The sequence below is a fragment of the Mustela nivalis genome (genome assembly GCF_964662115.1).
Source record: "Mustela nivalis genome assembly, chromosome: 17".
Classification (NCBI taxonomy): domain Eukaryota; kingdom Metazoa; phylum Chordata; class Mammalia; order Carnivora; family Mustelidae; genus Mustela; species Mustela nivalis.
The window spans coordinates 1,436,538-1,458,448 of NC_139036.1; the positions used below are offsets into that span (position 1 = coordinate 1,436,538).

General features: G+C 48.7%; 1 protein-coding gene across 1 annotated transcript in view; it reads right to left on the minus strand.

Moving 5' to 3' along the window:
- UBE2G1 (ubiquitin conjugating enzyme E2 G1) overlaps positions 1–21,911 on the minus strand; it is a 101,927-nt gene that overhangs the window by 15,839 nt on the left and 64,177 nt on the right. The window contains exons 2-4 of the mRNA XM_082707807.1: positions 17,620–17,722; positions 7,895–7,992; positions 1,694–1,872 (exon numbers count right to left, since the gene is read on the minus strand). Coding sequence (XP_082563933.1) covers positions 1,694–1,872; positions 7,895–7,992; positions 17,620–17,722 — 380 coding nt within the window. The remainder of the gene's footprint in view (positions 1–1,693; positions 1,873–7,894; positions 7,993–17,619; positions 17,723–21,911) is intronic.

The window sequence follows — 21,911 nt, forward strand, 5'->3', positions numbered from 1 at the left end:
GGGATCCGGGAAACAGAAGAGCAGGAAGGGCAAGTCCAAGGAAGGCAGCTGCGCAGCAGCTGAACCGACCTAACCCAGAGCCCACGGATGGAGGGGTCCAGGAGAGGGATCACCAAGAAAAATGCAGGTTTCCTGGAGTAGCTTTCGCTGACTGAGAGGTCAGAAAAACAAACAGAAAACCTATGAAAATATGGCAAGGTGTACAATGCAAACACGAAAGGTAAATGAAACCGTGGCTTAACTAGGAGACGACTGACTGGTTATTTCAGCCAAGGGCAGCAACGGCTTTCTAGCGACAACCGGACCGGTGCTACACAGCCCATGGTGTGCAGATCTGAGTCCCATCTGCACGGCTCAGCTCCACACAGCATCAGGCCAGGACGGCCCTTCCTCAGGAGGCCTGTGGTTCCAGGACCCAACTGCCTGGAAGATGAAGTGACTTCTGCAGTCATTCATCAGATACTTGCTCTGAATTTATCCTTAACTTTAACCTTCATGAAGATTAAGATACAATTTGTCAGTTCTGATGTTACTGCAAAGAGGTATAGCTGATCACGAATCAAAGTGAACAAAAATTAGTTCTCACTCAAAATGATGCCCAGGATTCCTTCTCCCTCACACGTCTCTGACAGTGATCAGACTGACATTCCACTAAATAAGAGGCTAGGATGGCATTCTGTCAATTTTTTACTTCAATTTGATCACTAAATTAAAAAATCAAAGGCATACATTTAAAAAGAGTTTATCGAACTAGTGTTTTCCCACATAGACTAAATACAAACTCACCCCAGGGTTAGTCACCCATGTAACAGGCAAGTAGCAAAGTGAATTTCATCTCCTGGCTTTGATACATACTAACAAAAGTTCTAAGAATGAGAATTAGAATGAAAGGCTTTTCAAAGGAGAAGAGAAGGCTGAGGCACTAGACTACTAGTAAAGGAGACTAATAAAACATGAACACAAGGGGCGCCTGGGTGGTTAAACCTGTGCCTTCGGCTCAGGTCAGGATCTCAGGGTCCTGGGATCCAGCCCAGAGTCGGGCTCTCTGCTCAGCGGGGAGCCCGCTTCCCCCTCTCTCTCTGCTTGCCTCTCTGCCTACTTGTGATCTCTGTCAAATAAATAAAATCTTAGAAAAAACAAAACAAAAAAACAAAACAAAACAAAAAAACCCTACAAGAACACAAAATGAAATGAAATGCGGGTTTCCCAGATTCTGGATTTTAAAAAAAAGAAAACAAAAACCCAGATACAAGGAACAATACTGGAGCACACACCTGTGCATGCGACAGTATTATTGGAGGCAGACTTGTGCTGTGGTTACAAGAAAGGATGTCTGCATTCTCAGAAGAGGCCACAGCAGTACGCACAGGTGGAGAACCAGGGCATCGACAGACTCATCAAACAGGTTAGGGGAAAACAACATCTCCATAACCAGCGAATCTCAGGGGAAGAGTGTTTATAGCTATGAAAGACAGGCTCCTCATTCCTAAAAGATGAGGTTCAAGTACTTAGGGGTAAAGCTCAGTTACATCTATAACTATTTTTGTGCAGATTGAGGAGAAACTTAACTGTATGTAAATCGATCTGCAGATAGATACACACACACACACACACACACACACACACACACACACACACACTCGTCATCAAGTGTAGGGGAAGGGGAGGAGAGATTCGGGCATGACCACCTTACCGCAGCATCAACGTTAGCAGGTGAGTCTCCATTAGGGTCTGCCAGCATTGAAATGACACTAATCATGATGGTTTCCACAGTGTGAATAGGGAGCCAGCGTTCCTCTGGCTTTTCATAACCGTATTTATCTTCCCCGGGCTCATGAAGAATGGAAATGCATACATCACCATTTTTATCAACTGCAAAATTAGAGAGTAACAGTACTGTTTAAAGTATTTAAAATAACAAAACAGAAAAAAGTATTTAAAATAACATGGATAGGGCGCCTGGGTGGCTCAGTGGGTTAAGCGGCTGCCTTCGGCTCAAGTCATGATCTCAGGGTCCTGGGATCGAGTCCTGCATCAGGCTCTCTGCTCAGCAGGGAGTCTGCTTCCTCCTCTCTCTCTCTGCCTACTTGTGATCTCTCTCTGTCAAATAAATAAGTAAAATCTTTAAAAATAAATAAAATAAAATAAAATAAAATAAAATAATAAAATAAAATAAAATAGTTACACATAAAGTACCTATTACAGACATGGCCCTGGCTCCCGCAGTCCTTTATAAAACACTGAATATATACAGAAGACGATTTCCAAAATGGACCCCGTTCACCTTTCAGGAAGACCGCAGGTTTTACCAAACAGGACGCACGTGTCGGAGCCAACAGACACAGACATGGTGTTTCCCACTGGTGCAGGACTCCCTAGACAGCTGGCCCACCGACAGAATCTAGCATTTACACGCAGTGAAGACAATGAACCTGCTCTTTGTACATAAAGTGCACCATCCAAACACCAGAACCGAGTCTCTGTGTTAATGATGGCCTAGACTCCCCACTAACGGATCTACATGGGCAACAGTCAAACATTCTGAGACTCTCCTAAGAAAACAATGACAAGTAACCTCATAATGTACTTTTCAAATCACAGAAAGGCAAACTTACATTTTCAGGGAAAGAAGTGCACTCAAATTTACAAAAGGAACATGTCATATTGCTAGTGAAAATACATCAACATAAATGAAATTCATGAGGCATCTTTTCCATAAAACTAGGATTTAAAATCCAAGTCATAAATTAATTGTTGGTCAAAACAAAGGTGAGTTTCAACTCCACCAGCTCACTTTAATCATACAGACACTCCTTATTGCTCAAACTACCAGAATCGACACAAATCTCTTATGGTGAAGTTTGCTCTACTGCAAAATACAAAATAATAGTACAATAAAGTATGCTTACTTAGAAAATATAAGAGAAGACAGAAAAGTAAAGGAATTTTGGTGTAAAAAATGTCAATCAAATATCCAAATCCCATAAATCATCAATGGCAATATGTACGTCTGTTTCATTCCAAACTTCCTACCTAAAGTCTAACATATTTTTAAAACATTTTATGTAATTATTTGGCAGAGAGAGAGCAAATGAGAGAGCACGCACAAGCAGGGGGAGAGGCAGGCAGAGGGAGAGGGAGAAGCAGGCTCCCTGCGGAGCTCCATCCCAGGATGCTGGGAACATGACGGGAGCTGAAAGCAGACCTCCAGCCGACTGAGCCCCCAGGCGCCCCAGATCTGGGATCGGTATCATTCTCAAGGTTATTTTTCATCTCCTGACTTGGGCACTTCCCTGGCTGTTAAAAACTCCGGGGAAGCCGAGCCAGGGTCTGCACACACTGCTGCTCCCCGACAAACCCTTCCCAGTGTGCACTGGGCACACGGGCATGGAAGCACAGACGGTGACAACCCCATGCACTGCGGGCTTGACTGGGCTCCTCTTCCCAGCGCCCCATAAAATCTGCTGCGTGCAGTCACTAGATCGAGAGGCAAGAAAACTAAAAGGCTGTGAGCACACTGCAAAGTCCAACACGAAATGCTATTACCATGTCTTTTAGATAACCTCCTCACACTTTACTTAAAAAGGATTTTTCCAAGTCATTTTCTTTGAAAACATAGTATTAAATGTTTCTATAAAACTCTATCAGAGAGAGAGAATCAATGTAAGATCATTTTCCTTTATTGGAAATTACTGTCATTATCTAGCATCTTTAAATGTTTAACCTTGAGTCCTTTCATTTTAAACGTAATTTTTTTTAAATGAAAGGGTTCTTAGGCTTCAGACTTATTACCAAATTACAGTTTAAAATGGGAAACATGGGTGGAGCATCTGGGTGGCTCAGTGGGTTAAGCATCCAACTCTTGGTTTCAGCTCAGGTTATGACCTCAGGGTCGTGAGATCGAGCCTCATGTTGGGCTTTGGGCTCAGTGGGTATTCTGCTAGAGATTCTCTCCCTCTCCCACTAAAATAAATAAATAAGTCTTTAAATAAAAAGGTGAAAAATAATCTGGTTTCTCTAAATGCTTTTGGGGGTGAAATTTCTCTAAGTACAGAAAATACACGTATTTCCTCTGGTGCAATGTCTGTTCTTATTCTTCACTCATTTATAGACCCAAATGTCTCGCTTTTTTTCTTGCCGAACTGCTTCTTTAATTTTCCGCACGTAACTTTCACCGCTACTTTAAGGCCCCAAGAGCGGTCTTCTCCCCACCCTCAGTGACACGAGGCTCACTTGCCAGTCCTACTCTGCATTCGTTGCAACATTTATCTTTACTCTTCAGGCCGGGGTGCATGTGAAATTTTCTAATTTTCTCATTCTTGCCCCTAACACCCAGCAAACAGCTAATATTGTTTCTTTTAAGCCGCTGGCAAGTGTAGACTCCACTCACAGATTGGGAGTTTCCATCCTGTCTTCGAAACCCCGCCCCTGCATGCAGTGGCTGCCAGCCTCGCATCCACCAGCAAACCTCGTAAAGCTCCCAGGGACCCCCGAAGCTGTGCATGGGAAATGACAGAAACCAGCTGACGCCAGCCCCTCCGGACACCCACAGTACAGTGTCCTCTCTCCCTCTCAACCTCTCTCCCGTCGCCAGGCTGGAAACTGGCTTCCCCCCTACCAGGGCACCACCACTGCTCAGGAAACGGTCTGCACAACCCTCTCCGCGGTGCTCGCCGCGTCTCCCTTCCTGAGTCACAAGGACCGACCCAAGCAAGGACGGCGCCCTCGGCCTCCGCTACCACTTCTTGGCGGGCTGCTGCCGACCTCACCCGCCCGCAGTCCTCAGTCCGGCCTCCAGAACGCTCCCACTCCGCAGCACTCACCGGCTTTCTCGTGGGAGAGAACTCGTTCCTCCTGTCACAGTGCTCCCGGCCCCTCTGCTGGGCTGTCCTGATGGGGACCATGCAGTGCCGTGAGGGTGCGGCGCACGGTGACCTCAGACACGCCCCCATCACCCTGACGCGGGTCACTGCCAAGGCCCTACCCTCACGTTCACCCAATGAAGCAGACATGGCCAGGACGCCTCGAGAAAACTCCTGCGGTGCCAGTGGCTCCGTGGGTAAAGCGTCCGCCTTCGGCTCAGGTCATGATCCCACCATCGGTCCTGGGATGGAGCCCCGCATCGGGCTCTCTGCTCAGTGGGGAGCCTGCTTCCCCTCTCTCTCTACCTGCCTTTCTGCCTACTTGTGATCTCTGCCTGTCAAATAAATAAATAAAATCTTAAAAAAAAAAAAAAAGGAAAAGAAAAGAAAACGGAGCGCAAGTAAGCCACACATGTCTAGTTGCACCTCAGAACCCCGTTCCCGGCCACACCGCCAGGATAGAGGCGCACGACAGTGGCCTCTCACAGGCTCACAGAGCAGTGAACTGTCGCTGCGATCCGCCCCGACTGCGCGTCAGCCGGAGAGAAGGCGCATTCGCGTCAGCGCTCTCTCCCCGGACTCTGCGCCCTTCCTCGAGCAGAGGCGGCATGACCCGACCTCCTTGCTCCAGGTCTGCCCGTGCATCACGCCCCGCTGGGCTCCTGGGACCGGCTCCGCGAGTGACGGCGCCGCCCTCGCGAACGTGTGGCTGAGGGGAGCAAGTTCCCCTCGTGCGGCGCCATGCCCCACTGTTCGCACCGTGGGCCATCGGGAACACAGCTGCTCGGACTGCTCCAGGCAGGTGCTCTGCGGGCGCTTGTCCAACACTGTGGCTTCTTGGCTCAGCCACTGTGGCTGCGCCTCCTGCCGGGAGCACAGGAGCCGCACCCGCGCGCATCCCCGCCGGCACCCCACGCCTGCTTCCGGGAGCGTGTCTGTGGCGCTACCCAGGCCGCGTGACCTGGTAGGTCACGCTTGGTTCTGCAGAGCTGCGGCGGGCGGGCTGTCGGCGCCACGCTCTGCCCTCCCTGCCACCCCACACCTGCAGCGCGGGAGAACGACGCCACGCCTCTGCGTTCGGGCATCCACGGCCGCTGGTCGCTGGCCACAGCGCGCGGAAACCCACCGCAGGCCTGTCACCGCCCAGCCCGGCCTTCCCTGGTGGCGGGTTCCCGCATGAGACAGTCACGACCGACTGCCGCGGCTTCAGAGCACCGGGGTCCCGGGAGGCCGAGCCCGAGGAGCGCCATTCAGGCGGGCGTCTGTGGCCGGAACTCTGCTCGCAAGCCGCGCCTTCCATACGCGCTCCGGAGCGCCGCCCGCGACCGACGGCCACGTGGCAGCAGTGTCCCCTTGGTGGCCCGGCACGTCCGTTCCTCCGACGCGCAGGCCCGGCCACCCTCACAGGGACGGCGGCTCCTGACCGGCATCCCCGCGGCGGCCCACAGACGCCCCGTGGGCAGCGCCCCTGCCCGCCTTCTCTGCAGTCGCCTGTTCCACTGGCCGCTTGCCTCTGCTCCCCTCAGGCCTGAAGCGTGAACGTCCCCTCGACCCGACCACACACACCCCGCGTCTGCCACCGTCCTCATGCCGCCCCTCAGCTGCCTCCCCCATGGCCGGTGGCCACCGCATGCTGCCCAGGCTCCCGTCCACTCCTCCAGCAGCCTCGGCCCATGGCCCACGGTCCATGACGCACCAGGGGACCCAGCGACAGCCAGACAGACGGCCGAAGCCTCAGCAGACAGCGGCTCCACAGCCTGGGGCAGACGGGGCCGCTCGGGCATCCGCGCCCCACGGACACGGTCCGCACCAGCCGCCTGCGGGAGACGCCTGCCTCCCTCGGTGCTGCCACAGAAGGAGCGAGCCGTGTCCCTCCCCGGGACACCCACCAGCGGCCATGGCGCACCGCGGGGGCCCCGTTCCCGGTGGCTGTCCCCTCACCAGTCCATCTCCCCAGACCCACGCGTCTCACAGGCCACTGGGCCCCGCTATGCCCCAGTCCCCGTGGCAGAGCCTTCACACCCACCCTCCTCGGACGCAGACAGGAGCCCCTCTCCCCGCGATGCAGCACCGCCGTGACATGCAGACCGCAGCAGGGCACCAAGTCAGAGGCCACAGCTCTCCTCAGGAAACACCGACCGCCAACACACTCAGTGAGGAAATGCGTGGGCTCCAGCACACAAAACAAGGCCAAAATCCAGAGAGACTGCGCATCAACACATGGATCCAGCCTAACCTCTGGCTCGTAAAGTGGGTTTTAAATGGGGACACGCCTTTGGATAAAAATATTCAGCGTCACCACATCTCAGGCACAGCAGGACTGGGCGCTTTCCAGAGCTTCCAACACGCAGTGCACATCTCATCTGACCCTGCCGGTCACTGACGAGGTGGGCAGGACGTTCCCTGCTTAACAGCTGGTCTAGGGAAAAAGTTAGGAGCTGCCCATGGTCTAAGAGTGAAGATGAGAAATATAAATTTTTTTTTTAAAGATTTTATTTATTTATTTGACAGAGAGAGATCACAAGTAGACAGAGAGGCAGGCAGAGAGAGAGAGGGAAGCAGGTTCCCCGCTGAGCAGAGAGCCCGATGCGGGACTCGATCCCAGGACCCCGAGATCATGACCTGAGCCAAAGGCAGCGGCTTAACCCACTGAGCCACCCAGGCGCCCCAAGATGAGAAATATAAATTTTAAAACCAAGTGTGGTTACTCCTATGCTCTCTGTAATACCAATGAGTCACCTAATACCTTAGAAATTATCTCAGTTACAAGAGCTGTACTCACGTCAAGTATCACCCAACAACTTGTCTCTAGTTTGGGACATCAGGATTCTCAAAAAGAGTTGAAAAAGAAGTAGTAAATATTTTTATATGATCTCTATTCCTCCTGTTGTTCTAAACAAACTAATACAAGGCCATGTGCATAATGAACACAGTGAACATCACCGAGAACTACATCTTTCTTACTGACCTTGGAAACCTCAGTGACAGGCCACCACATTAGCAAACGTAAAAGTAAAACTTGATAAACTTACCATTTGGGTGCCAGATCTCTGTAATGAATTTCATTTTAGGAGGCCGGAGGGGATAATCTTTTGGGAAAGTGAGATGAGCCTTAAAAACACCACCTTCACTGGAAGAAAAAAAAACAAGTTCTTGCCTGTAAGTTCCCGCGTATCAAAGGACAATTATCAGACAAACATGAAGCCATGTGCAAGCGCTGACACTAGAAATGAACTGAATTAATAATCTGGATCTCAAGCAGATCACCGACTCACACACTCACACCTGCTATCTCACCGGACTCCCACCCAGCCAGGAAAATGAAAGAAACAGTTGGCTGGAAACAGGCGGCTGTATCAGGTCACATGACTGCTGTGCTAACAACCTTTATCAAGTCCCATGGCACTTACATCAAAGTCCAGAGGCTTAAGTTGCCCGTAAGCTCTCCCTGCTGACCTCCAACCACCACCATTCCCCCCATTCCTTCTCTGCTCTTCAAGCACAATAAGCTCTTTTTCACTCAGAACGTAAACACATTTTGTTTGTTCCCTGTGTGGAAAGAGGTGCTGACCTTCCACTCATCCATTCATTTATTCATCTCATCATTTAACAAATATTTATTCAGCCTCTACACGTCAGATACTAGCAGTGAACGAGGTATAAGGTCTCTCAAAAAGTTTGTATTCCAGTGACTTTCCAAAGCAGTGTCGTCCGATGCAGTTTTCTGCGTACTGAAGACGTCCCGAGTCATACTGTCCAAGGTGGTAGCCACAAGGTCCTTGAAACAGGGCTGGTGCAACTGAGGAACTCAATTTTTAATTTTTAAAAAAGATGTATTTATTTATTTGAGACCGAGAGAGAAAGTGCTTATGCAGGGAAGGGGAAGGGAGCGAGAAAGAATCTCAAGCAGACTCCCTACTGAGCACAGTAGTGTGGGGCTTGAACTCATGACCCTGAGATCATGACCTGAGCCAAAACCAAGAGCCAGTCACTCAACCAAATGCACTACCCAGATGCCGTTGAATTTTTAATTTTTTTATTTTTTTTTTAAGATTTTATTTATTTATTTGACAGAGAGAAATCACAAGCAGATGGAGAGGCAGGCAGAGAGAGAGAGAGGGAAGCAGGCTCCCTGCTGAGCAGAGAGCCCGATGCGGGACTCGATCCCAGGACCCTGAAATCATGACCTGAGCCGAAGGCAGCGGCTTAACCCACTGAGCCACCCAGGCGCCCCTGAATTTTTAATTTTATGTAATTTAACAGCACATATGGCCAGTAACTGCTATATTGGTGCAGTCTTAGGTCAGTGCCACTTAGGAACTGTACTTGAAGAACTGTCAAAGCAGTACCAGTCATACTGTGTCAACAACAAACACCAATGAGATCAAGTCAGCCTCATGGGGCATATGACTGAGTTCCTGCGTTATGTCAGTACTAACCATTTCCTAAGCCTGAAATACCCTTCTCCCCTTGTCCTCATTTACAACTCAGCTTTGGGGCCCCTAAGTGGCTCCGCAGAGTTGGTTAAGCATCGGCCTTTGGCTCAAATCATGATTCCAGGGTTCTGGGATCGCGCCCCACATCAGGCTCCCTGCTCAGCAGGGAGTCTGCTTCTCCCTCTCCCACTGCTCCTCCCCTGCTCTGCTCGCTTACTGGCTCATAGGAGTAAGATCTTACAGAGAGAGACTCAGCTTCAACGTTACCTCTTGAGACATCACTGGATTACCTAGTCCGAACTCTCTGCGGTGTCCCTGCCACACTGACCCCCTCCATTTCTTTACTCCAACACCTATTTGCACACCTTGTTCTCATACTGTTCCATGTACACTCCTTCAGAGCAGGGCCATGTGAGTGTGTTTGTTTCAGATCCACTGAGAAGGACAATTCTGGCTCCTCAAATGGCTTTCATTCACTGAACAAAGAACACTGATTACCTGCCTGTGTGAGGAACTCTTTTATGTAAAATAATAAAACAAGAGAAGACATTAGAGATGCTTGGTTTGGAACACTTACCATTTTGGTAACAGAAGAAAGTATCAAGCAAAATACCACTGACAGCCCCTGGAATGGTCTGGGTGATCTAGTACTAAATGTTTAAACAGCCACGTGTCTATAGGATAAGCCCATTTGTCCTTACAAAGGGAAAATGGGGGAGTGCGCCTATACAACACAGAGAGAAAACCACCTGCAGACACAACCCCAGTACACAGCAGTGGTTTTTTTCTGGGGCGCGGGATTATGGACATCTTTTCCTTTCTGCTTTGTACATTTCAACACAGAATTCTAAGCACAAGTAAGTATTAATTTTTATTGCCTTTTTCTGAGCATAAAGGATTTGGGGGGAGGGGGATTTAAAAACAGAGAGGTAGATCATTAATACCAAATACCTCTCGATACCTAGGGAAGGCCAATGGGCTCCCAGCACACAGGGTTATCGTGGTAACACAATCGTGATAAAAGCAACAGGAGGCCACAGAGGGTCAACGAGAGAATGGGGTGTCAAGGACAAGCATCACGAGCAAGACAATCTGAAAAGTCTGACAGTTTAAGGAACAGGGTAACTAACTAGATGGGGAAAGAGCACAAGGGGAAGACTTTAAAAAGGAGGGGAAAATCCTATCTGTTTACAAGGAGATGGGAAGGTGCTGGCAGAAAGACTAGAGACACTAGAAAAAGCAGAACTGAGCCATCAGAAGAGGAAAGAAAGTAAGGGGAACAAGGGGCCTCACCAAGAAAAAGAACATCTTTTCCTTTTGCACTGGAAAAAGGAGAGAATGAATGTGGTACAGATATCCAGGGGTAAAATGGAAGAAAATGGACAAACTTTATGCCTGCTATATGGCCTCCATTTCGTAACTTACACAGTGATTTACTGGAGAGGCTCTGAGAGGCACATACCACACCATCCATCACCCCTGCTACCCTGACTACACAGATTAATGCCTGATGGGGCCCAGGGAACATTAACTGTGTGGACTCCATTTTCAAACTGGGGGTGAATCACTAACCAGTCTTTTTAACAAATAAAAATCCCAAAGAGGGGCGCCTGGGGGGCTCAGTGGGTTAAAGACTCTGCCTTCAGCTCAGGTCATGATCTCAGGTCCTAGGATCGAGCGCCGCATCAGGCTCTCTGCTCAGCGGGGAGCCTGCTTCCCCTCTCTCTCTCTCTGTCTGCCTCTCTGCCTACTTGTGATCTCTGTCAAATTTGAAATTAAAAAAGAAAAAAAAAAATCCAGCAGAAAACACGGCGCTATCACAGTCTGGCTTACTTCATCTGCACGCATGTTTCTACTCACTATAACATACACCCATGATCTCCATCGAGTCACGATGTGGAATGTTTATGATTGTGGGCTGTGGCGAAAAAAAGCCACAAACAGAAAACAGCTAAGAATCTGTGCGAAAGGACCTCGAGAGAGCCGCCTACAAACCCTCGCACTCCATCCACTGGGAAGGCTACTCCACGCGGGAAATAGCCTTCCTCGGTCCCCTCGTCTTGGTTGAAAATACCCACTTTGGGGTGCCTGGGTGGCTCAGTGGGTTAAGCCGCTGCCTTCGGCTCAGGTCATGATCTCAGGGTCCTGGGATCGAGTCCCACATCGGGCTCTCTGCTTAGCGGGGAGCCTGCTTCCTCCTCTCTCTCTGCCTGCCTCTCTGCCTACTTGTGATCTCTGTCTGTCAAATAAATAAATAAAATCTTTAAAAAAAAAAAAAAAGAAAGAAAAGACCCACTTTGTAGCAGCCGACTGGAATCCCTGTCCTGAAAAACCGTCTCCGTCTCTTAAATTATCTTCAATCTTTAAAGCATCAAATTTCTTAACAGATGCATCTCGAAAGGTGTAAAAGCACATGGTTTTCCCTCTGTCCGCAGTACCCTCCCCACTCTGGACCAAGCACGTTATTCCTTCCAGTTTTTCTCCTATGGTTGGGCTCCTTCTCTCTCAGTTGGGCCATCCTGCCTGTTCCCCTGAAACCGAGCTCCGGGGTCCTGGCCTGCAGGAGCAAACTGCCTGTGAAGAGCCAAATCAGCGAAGAGGGCACGAACCCCCAGGACGGGGACACCGTCACCCAAACGTTAACACATCGTACAGTCACTACATTTCAAACACGCAAAGACAGCACTGCGATGAGTCAAACTGACAAACTATGACAAAGCATCTGGGAACTGAAAATACGCCCATTACACACACAGTCTCATCACACGTACGAATCGCACACCTACCGGCAGGATGGTAAAGAGCAGTAAAACCAAAAAAGGGTCACCTTTGAAGAGACTGAGAAAGCTAAGCCTGGTTCAACTTTCTTCCACGAGCCTCGCTATTTTTATGTTGAACTGCGAAAATCTAACCTGGACCAGATCCTGTCATTCCATTCTGCCAGAGCCCACCCTTCCGTCGCATTTACTCGACTTCAATGCCACGCCGTATGCTGCCACCTGAACTTCTGCTCGATACTGTTCTCATGGAAATGTTCCTGGTGATCCCTGTTTCTTGTCCGCTTCACCTGGCGCGTTTCTCCATGTACTACCACACTCGTGACTACCATAGTCGTTCTGCTACTACATGCAGGACACCAAACATCCCTAACCCTTCCTGGCACAGGTTTCTGCCCTAAACGCAAAGCTGCTAAGACCCAGCTGAAGCCATCGTTCAAAGTCCCGCAGCTAAGGCAGGTGGTGGGGTCGGGGAACTGCGCAGAGCCCCCAGCCCGCGTTCTGAAGCCCAAACGGGAAGGGCCGGGGTGTTGACGCCGCAGCCTGTGTGTGCAGCAGTGCTCACCAGACAGCGCGCGGGGCCCGTGTGCCCACGTCGGAAGGACAACTGTAAAGGGACTCTTGACTGTAATATCATTCCCACAGTCTGGGGAAGCGACTCTACATCTTCTGCATGTACTCAAGGAAAGGCAATACAACGAAATGCACACAATCTTCATATTCTTCAGTTTCCCACACCCTGGCCAGCAGTGAGGGACAAAGGAAACCACACTTCCCGAACAGACTGGCCGTTGAGATGAGAGAAGAAAAAGCAATAGAAGATGGTGCGCATTCACCATTTACGAAGATTTTATGAAATTTATAATGACATGGTGGTTTCCGAGTGTCCTGAACTTCCTTGGAAAACGTGCTGCTGCTCTTGCTTGAAATGTCTGGTCCATGGACACTGCCCGGTCATCGCAGGCTGGATGCAGCGGACATGCACACCAGTTTCGGCTTCCAAAGGCAGACAACCCAAGGAGTCCGTTCTCCGCAGATGATGGGGCAGAGCAGTCACGAACCTCAATGCCATGTAGTGACAAACGGACCGGCTGCACTCACGCTCGTGGCCAGGCTCCGTGTCCCGGGAATGCTGGAATACCTGGGTTCTTGATCACCTGAACAGAAAAGGGCACAGTGCCCTCTAGTGACTACATGAAGGCTAACGACACCCCAGAAAGGACACAACTGCTTTCCAAGAAGGTTTGCACATGAGTAATTCTTGCTACCACTACAGAAATGGCCTAACTACTAAGTGGTGACTTCATTAGCTGGGTCTGGGTTCCATCTAAGCCCACACTCGCTTTAACTGATTTACACCTGGGGTCTGCGTGCCCATGCCCAGAAGACTCCTCCACCAACTGCAACACGGCCTCGCTCTCTCCATGCTGCTAGAGTACCAGAACACCAGTAACTTCCTTCCTGCTAAACCAACACACACCATAAAATACTGGATTCCTGGCACTTTCAGGGAGCTTACTTCCAAACACACTTTCTTCTCTATCCACCCCCCTCGGAGACCCCCTCTCCGCACACACTCCTTCTCTCCCCACAGGCACCCCCAGCTCCCAGCCCATCTTTTTCACTAGAGACAAACTTTGAGGATAACAGTGTTAAGAGCAGATTTTTGTTGCAGAAATAAAATGCAAGTAAGGTGAAGGAAAATGAAATCCATGATCCCAAAATTAGGGTACCTGGGTTGTATGCTAGAACCCTAACTGGTGACTCCTGTTCTCAACAGTTGTGCTCTGTCCTCAGGACCAAAGACTGACCCAAACTCTTCAGCAGTGTTTATGAACTTTGAGTAGCCCCCTCCACTCCCTGCCCAGCCTCATTTCCTGACATCATCCTATGTGCTCGCCTCACTTCTTGGCCACACCACAACCCAGAGCTCCCCTGGGAAACGCTGCAGCTCAGTCACTGCCCCCACATCTCCCCACCTCTGCCAGAACACCTCTCCGGTTCACTCTGATCTCGCTGCTACTAGTTCCAAATCCTTTCCACTGCAGAACTGGTCTCTCCCAACTGCAGCCACTTCATTCATCTCACCAGTTACTGGGTGGCAGTGAGCAAGACTGCCACACAGGAGGCAAGAGCCAGTCAGCCGCAGAGCTCCTGCTGCACACAACACACACCACACTAGGAAGAAGTGTTGCTTGCAGCCAAAAGCCTCCTAACTCTTTAGTTCCCACTTCAGATGGATCCTCCTCTGGCACAAGGCTGATCCATCCCAAACCTGCCACACCCCCAGTGAGTGCCCCTCTCCACCACGGCCATCAGCAGTCAAGTGACCGTGTGGTGACGTGTCTGCTCTCTGCAGTCAGGGACAACACTGAGCTGGATCAGGTCGCGCTCCCAGCGTCCAACGTAAGACCTCTAGAAAACGACTGAGCGAGATGAATGAGTAAGTGCTGGTGTGATGCTCTATTTTTCAATCATACTAAGTAGAAAATTGCCCAAGGGATGGCCTAGACTCAGTAAATATTAAATAATAAATCTTAAACCTCTTATTTTGAGAGCTTTAAAAAAACAATCTCAGGGCGCCTGGGTGGCTCAGTGGGTTAAAGCCTCTGCCTTCAGCTCTGGGTCATGATCCCAGGGTCCTGGGATCCAGCCCCACATCTGGCTCTCTGCTCAGCAGGGAGCCTGCTTCCTCCTCTCCCTCTATCTGCCTCTCTGCCTACTTGTGATCTCTGTCAATAAATAAAATCTTAAAAAAAAAAAAAAAACCAATCCCATAACTTCCATCACACTTGGATTTCAGAGATATTAACAAGAAGGAATCATGTCCAGGTTATTCCGGACGACGGTTACAACGTCTATCAACTGCCATAAGGCCTCATTACTCACAGGGCATTCACCGTGCATGTGGCATGGAGTTCAGCTCCCGCCCAACAGTCCCATCGGAAGGACTGTGCAAGTGGCTGCCAGCCGTCTCCTTGGGAAGCCCACACTCTAGAGGGCCCACCACAAAGGCTTCTGCCACGCACATCTCACACCGGCAGCTGGCACTTTGTAAAGATAAACTGAAGGCCAGAAATAAGTTTTTAGTTGGCAGAAAGAATGGACTATCCGTCAGTACAGGGAGTGCTGAAATGTAGTTCTTTTTGGTGACGGTGAAGGTACACATCAAATACAGGGGAGATGTGCCACCACGGCACAAGAAAGTGTGAGAATTCTGGGAGGCCCTTAGAGATGGAGCGTGGCCTGGAAGCCCAACTAACCCTCCAGACAGTCACCAGTTCAGAAGAATTCCTCCCGTTATCCCCTGTCGACAGCAGGGTAGGTAACAAAATTCTGTCACTGGACTGTCACTGTGTCTTCTAAATAAACCTTCACGCAGTGTGATTAGCTTGAACACCTGAACTTCATCAGGCTTATAAACCAGGTTATTTGTACAGTTTTACGTGCAAAATTTAGTGAACAATTTGCTTTAAAATAATCACATTAAGGTTGTGGGGGGATGCCTCAAAGATGGTTTTTTTTTTTTTTTAATTTTATTTATTTATTTAAGAGAGAGAAAGAGAATGAGAGAGAGAGGGAGCATGAGAGGAGAGAGGTCAGTGGGAGAAGCAGACTCCTTGTCAAGCAGGGAGCCTGATGCGGGACCTGATCCCGGGACTCCAGGATCATGACCTGAGCCCAAGGCAGTCGCTTAACCAACTGAGCCACCCAGGCACCCTCAAAGACGGTTTTCAATGGCTACTGTTATCTACCCAAACAAACACCACGGAATGAACAAACTGAGTTATTTTAGTTTTCAACAATCAGCAATACAAACATTGCACTGAGAAATACATCAGAAAAAAATTCTGGGGGTGCCTGGGTGGCTCAGTGGGTTAAAGCCTCTGCCTTAGGCTCGGGTCATGATCCCAGGGTTCTGGGATCGAGCCCCACATCTGGCTCTCTGCTCAGCAGGGAGCTTGCTTCCTCCTCTCTCTGCCTACTTGTGATCTGTCTGTCAAATAAATAAATAAAACCTTAAAAAAAAAAAAAAAAGAAAGAAAAGAAACCAGGGAAATAAGTGTGACTGACTTCTTAAAAAAAAAAAAAAAAATCTGATTGGAAACAATCATGACAAAACATGAGTCACCTTCCAGATGACAGAAAACCCAAAGTCCACACCATAGCTCGCCCTGTTTGTCCTGTGGCAGCCTGCCCTGGTACCAAGTAGCCAGAATTTTCTTTTCCATCAGGTAGGTATGACTATGGTGGGCAGGGCTTCCCCATCTCTGAACATCTAAGATGAAACTACCGTGGGGTGCCTGGGTGGCTCAGTGGCTTAAGCCGCTGCCTTCGGCTCAGGTCATGGTCCCAGGGTCCTGGGATGGAGTCTCACATCGGGCTCTCTGCTCAGCAGGGGGCCTGCTTCCCTTCCTCTCTCTCTGCCTGCCTCTCTGCCTACTTGTAAATCACTCTCTGTCAAATAAATAAATAAAATCTTTAAAAAAAGAAAGAAAGAAAAAGAAACTACTGTAACCGAATCATTGCCTGCTTAGCGCCACAGAGGACCAGAGCTGAGTGAGCAAGTGCAGTCCCCGACAAACTCCGCTACACATCGGCCCCTCCGTTGTGGGGCCCAGTGGTGAGTGAGAAGGTCACTGCATTCTGTGCCATGCCGCCGCTTCCAGAAACAATATGGAGCTTATACTAGTCACTAACACAGTTAGGCATGACCCATCTTCTAGAACACTATTCCTAACTTTCAGTCAGTCTGCAAAACTCCAGAGCAGGAAGTAAGGCTGTGGCTTTTGAATCTAAACCATGGGACAGGACACTGAAGACATCGCGCCGCTCTCTCCAGCTCTTGGACTCCACTGCACTCTGTTGGCTGACTTTGCATAGGTAATGAGGGCTAATTCAAAGAGATTAGCGTGATCATCACAGTTACGAACTGGGAGAAGGTAAACATCAGTTCTCATCAGTGCTCTGTGGGGACCCAATTCAAGCAGTGCTCCAAGTGATGACCTTGAGAGTCTCGGCCTGCAGACATGCCGTGTGAAACCGTGTTCCATATGAGTATCCCAGGTGTAACACTGTGCTTTAATTATACTGACAACGAGCTGGCAGTGGTAAAGACAGCTCTTTGAAATGACAATGTTCCCTTTGCAGGGGAGAAACATTTTAATAAAGACTTTCCTTCTAACCCCATCCTGCCAAAATTAACCCAATACCCAAGAAACAAGCAAAAAGTACATTATTTATATATACGTTCACCTTAAAAATAGCTTTTCTGTAATAAATGTATTCTAGGTATTAAGAATATCTGAATTTTTGAAACTGTCATATATTTAAGAAAGCAACAGGTTTTAGACACTAGAATTTCAGAACAGAAAAAAAAAGCAGAACACAAAAACCCTAGACATGATCATTTAGCACAAACGATTTCACCTAAACACAGCCATTTTGCCTGCTTTAAAAAATAATTTCACTTCAGTTTACCAAAGCAGTTTCCATCTGAATTAATTAAGAGAGCTACTTTAGTGTCTGTTCCATGGTACTTACTAAAGTGTGTCAGGGGGACCAATGATAAGGACTTCCCACCGGTAAAGATCATTGTCATCTATTAAACCTGCTGAAAAGCCTTCCACTGGATTTTTGTTGAGTTCTGTGGAAAAAAAAATTTTTTTTTGATCAAAACTTTTAGGCATATAATTTTTACTCGACAGATAAATTACAGAACCTGAATATACATGATATAAAGTGCAAACCGTTCAGCAAATATACCTGGGTCTAGAAGCAAAACACTACCTGATGGCTGGAACATTCCCATTTCTGCACCAGAGGGCCCCAGTGGGGCAGCAAACCGTGCAGATCACATTCGGACCCCTCTCCCTTGCACGGTTGTTTCCAGCTGGGCCCTTAGCATCCCAGGGAGCCCTGCGGTGGTAGATGGAGCTAGTTCAGACCCAGATACTCAGGCACACCCCTCGCAGATTGTGCCCGCGACTAACCCCAACCAGCACCCCAGTCATTCTTCCACTGTGGTCTTCAGGGCACACTCTCAGAAGCACCAGCCGAGGCCCTAATACCCTTCTGTGGGAATTCACCGAACTTAGCCAACTTTCGTTTATGCCAGCGCGCATCCGTGTGACAAGCCCTCTGTCACCTTTGGGACACACAGCTACAGCTGGTGTTCAGGTGGAGCTAGGCAGACTCCACACTCCACACACATGGGGAGAGCAGAATCCCCAGGACTCGCCCGTGTGTGCTGACCCCGATGCCAGCCAAACTCCCAGCACACAGGACCGGCTTAATGGTAACAACCAGAGATGCGCCCAGCGGGCTCCATCTTGATCTCAGGGGCCTGGGTTCGAGCCCCACATGGGGTGTACAGAATGGGTTTTGAAGAAGATGAGAGAGGAATAGGAAGAGGAGGGGGAGGGAGGGGGAGAAGGAAGAGGAAGATAACAACAGCTAGAGCCTATAGGAATGGCAGTGGCATCATGACTGTTTTCTCTTCCAGAGAGAGGGTGCTGTGGCGCGGATGGAAAATGATGGAAGCAGAGGGCCAGTGAGGTGGTGGCAGCATGGGGGGAGGGACGGTGGGTGGGGGGCGGGGACCCTCAGGAGTGCCATCTGACAGTTCCTAGACATATAGCGCTTAATAACGACCTACTGATGATGGGTATTATGAACAGACTTATCTAAACAGCTGTTTAATGAGGCATAATTGACACTCAGTGAATTGTACGTATTTAAATTGGAAAATCTGATACATATTAATCCACACACACTCCTGCAAAGTAGTAACACTAACACTGCGGTAACCAAGCACACACACTGTACACAGAAATCAGCAACAGGGAGGTCAGACGGGGAGCAGTGGGGGCCAAGCACTGGAGACAGCGGGCAGGGAGGAGTGTGCCGGAGGCCTCAGTGGTGTGTGATTCTCACACCCGCCCTGCCATCAGCCTCAAGCATCTGATGGTGACCGTAAGCATGTTGCAGCCCAGAGCGCTTTGACAGGACTGAACGGAGAAGATCTTAATTCTCTGAGGGATAAGGAGGTGTTGTGATTTCACTAACTAGGAGTTAACACCCCAACATGCCAGTGAAACACAGAGCTTAAAGGCACTTTGCCTTTGAATTTGCCTTTAATAATCGCTTCTCGGCCTTTTGGCTAAGATCAAGTGTAAATTTGCCTTTAATAAATAAATAAATAAATAAATAGAATAAATTTGCCTTTAAATACAAATGGCTTTTCTCAAAAGTTGAAAGATTTTTTAGAAGTCTAAATTTTTGCCTAAAAGGCAACACAGACCTAACATTTTAAATCAGTACACTATTTCAAAATGCAAGAAATGTATTTTTACTTTTACTTTTTTAAATAGCTTAGTCTAAGATGTTTTTAAAAAGATACTGAAAATGGAAAGACATGAAGATAGGAACTGCATTTCGTTCCTGCGCGTAAACACTCCCTGAGCAGCGGCGGCCGCTGTGGGCTCACATGCAGGGAGGTGCCCCGAGCCCAGTCCCCAGGGCAGGACGCAGCACACAACACTGCAGGGATGGGCAGCCATGTTCTTTTTCTAGAGGAAAAATCATATTTCATTTTATCACATTTCTCAGACCGTTTTCTTCAACACTGTATTCAAGTCTTGTGGAACATTCTAGAACTTATCTAGAAAATCAGTCTTGCTGCATTTTCCATCAGAATTCCAGTGGGGTTCTATAAATGAAGGTGGGTAAGTTCTGAAATTAGCATATATGGTCAAAATTACCATTGAGAATTCCCTTATATGTCCCATAAAGTACATCACTGCTTCTCCCCTTTGTCAATACATCGTAATTTGTAAAACTCTCCCGCACATGCCCTCCTTGCTCTTCTCCTACAGGAGCGATCACACCCATGTTGAAGATGTCCACTACCTCACCTCTGGTGCGGCTTTTGCCCCGAGCAGGGGTCCCCCAGGGCCTGCACCCTGTCAGGTATCTGACACTCTGACGCCACACCTGCACAAATGCTTCCCTTGCCCATGGGGTCGTCCCTAAATAACTGACCAAATAATGGTCTTTTGCCTTCTGTTAAGTTCCCAGTAATTACACTTCTAGCCCACATTCCACCCCTGACACTCGAATCCTGCGGAGTCTCAACCCGATTCCCACGGAAGTAAACAGGTGAGCATCATGAGTGGGAAATGGGTCAACAGCAGCACAACTGCAGGGGCACAAAGAAGTGCCTCATCACTAGGAAGAGGCAGAAAAGGGCTTCCAGAAAGACAGGAGACACCATACCACCCTGAACGCGCCTGATCTCCTGATCTTGTCTGATCTCGGAAGCTAAGCAGGGTCGGGCCTGGTTAGTACTTGGATGGGAAATAAGAGGATCTGGGTGGCTGCTGCGAGGGTCACACAGAGGGTTGGTACACAAGAACCTGAAGCGCGAACATCAGGAACTGCCTTTGAACATCAGGAACTGCCTCAAAGGCGACATGTGGCCGAGAGCCGCAGGAGGTCAGAAGCCGGGAAGCAAAGGGCCTTTATAAGCCCTGTATCCAGAGGGCAATGACATGCCTTTGAAGGCTTTGTCTTGTTTTGTCTTTAAAACAATGAGGTGACCATGAGATTCACATTTTCAAAAACAAACCTTGCAGAGCATAGATGATACAGAATTAGGCCCTAGTGACAACCAAGAAACCAAAAAGGAAGCCATCAAGGTAACCCTGGAAAGCGTACCTTTAGTAGGATGACCCTGGAAATCATGACTGAAAACAGGGACATTTAGGAGAATCAATCAACCAAACTTGGTGATGTGAGGGGTAAAATGACACAGATGTCCTCAGAAGGGGGGATTTAAAAAAAAGCCACAGAAGTGACAAAGAACAGGAAGACAGTGAAATAGGAAGTAACCCAAGGAAAAAAATCATATTGAAGAAGCCAAAGGAGAAAGTGGCCGACAGTAATAAACAGACAGTCCTCAGGAAAAGGGAGGTCTGAACCCAGTCCGCCAGGTGCGGCAGGAAGCAGCCCAGGGATGCCCCAGGCACGACGAGTCTCAGGGTGATGGGAAGTCATGGGCCACCCAGGCAACACTGAGCTGACAAAAAGATGAGGGGAAAAAACACAAGGCGAACCCTTTTCTAGAAATCTGTGGACAGAGAAGTGTAGCAGCCATACGAAGACGAAATGCCAGGTTTTTTCATGGAAAAGGCTGAAGAAAAATGTTCAAGCATCCTACTGACACCTAAATGTTGATAAGGGTACTTCACGCTACATTCAAACCTAGATGCACTGCAAGACGTAATTAACCAATAAAACTTAATGAAAAGAAAATAGAGAATTTTTTTTCATAATGGGTTGGAGGTGGCCTTCCTATGCCACCTCCAACAACCAAAACGCAACACTCAGATGATATTGCACAAAACATTTTAAATCCAGAATAAAGCTTTAACACAAAGCAGAGACCAGGAGAGACTATCTGCAATGTAACAGGTGAAAGCTCGTGGCCCTAATACAGAAGAGAGGGGAGGCGCGCACCGTCCAAGTACAAGGCGGAGTGGATGCTGCGAACAGAGTCCGGGCCTGCTGAAGACACGCACGCACAGCCGTGCCCCAGCCTCCGCCTATACTCCATAAGGACCGCAAAGACACTTTCCATGGGACAGACACAGACATTCAGCTTTCCGAACATACCTGGATACAATTTCAGGTGGAAAGAGCTCTCTTTTCCACAAATCACGACTGCTAAAGCAAAATTTTAAAGTTCTAAAACAGGCAAAACTACTAATGACTAGTACTTTTTAAAAAATTTTATTTATTTATTTGACAGAGATCCGAAGTAGGCAGAGAGGCAG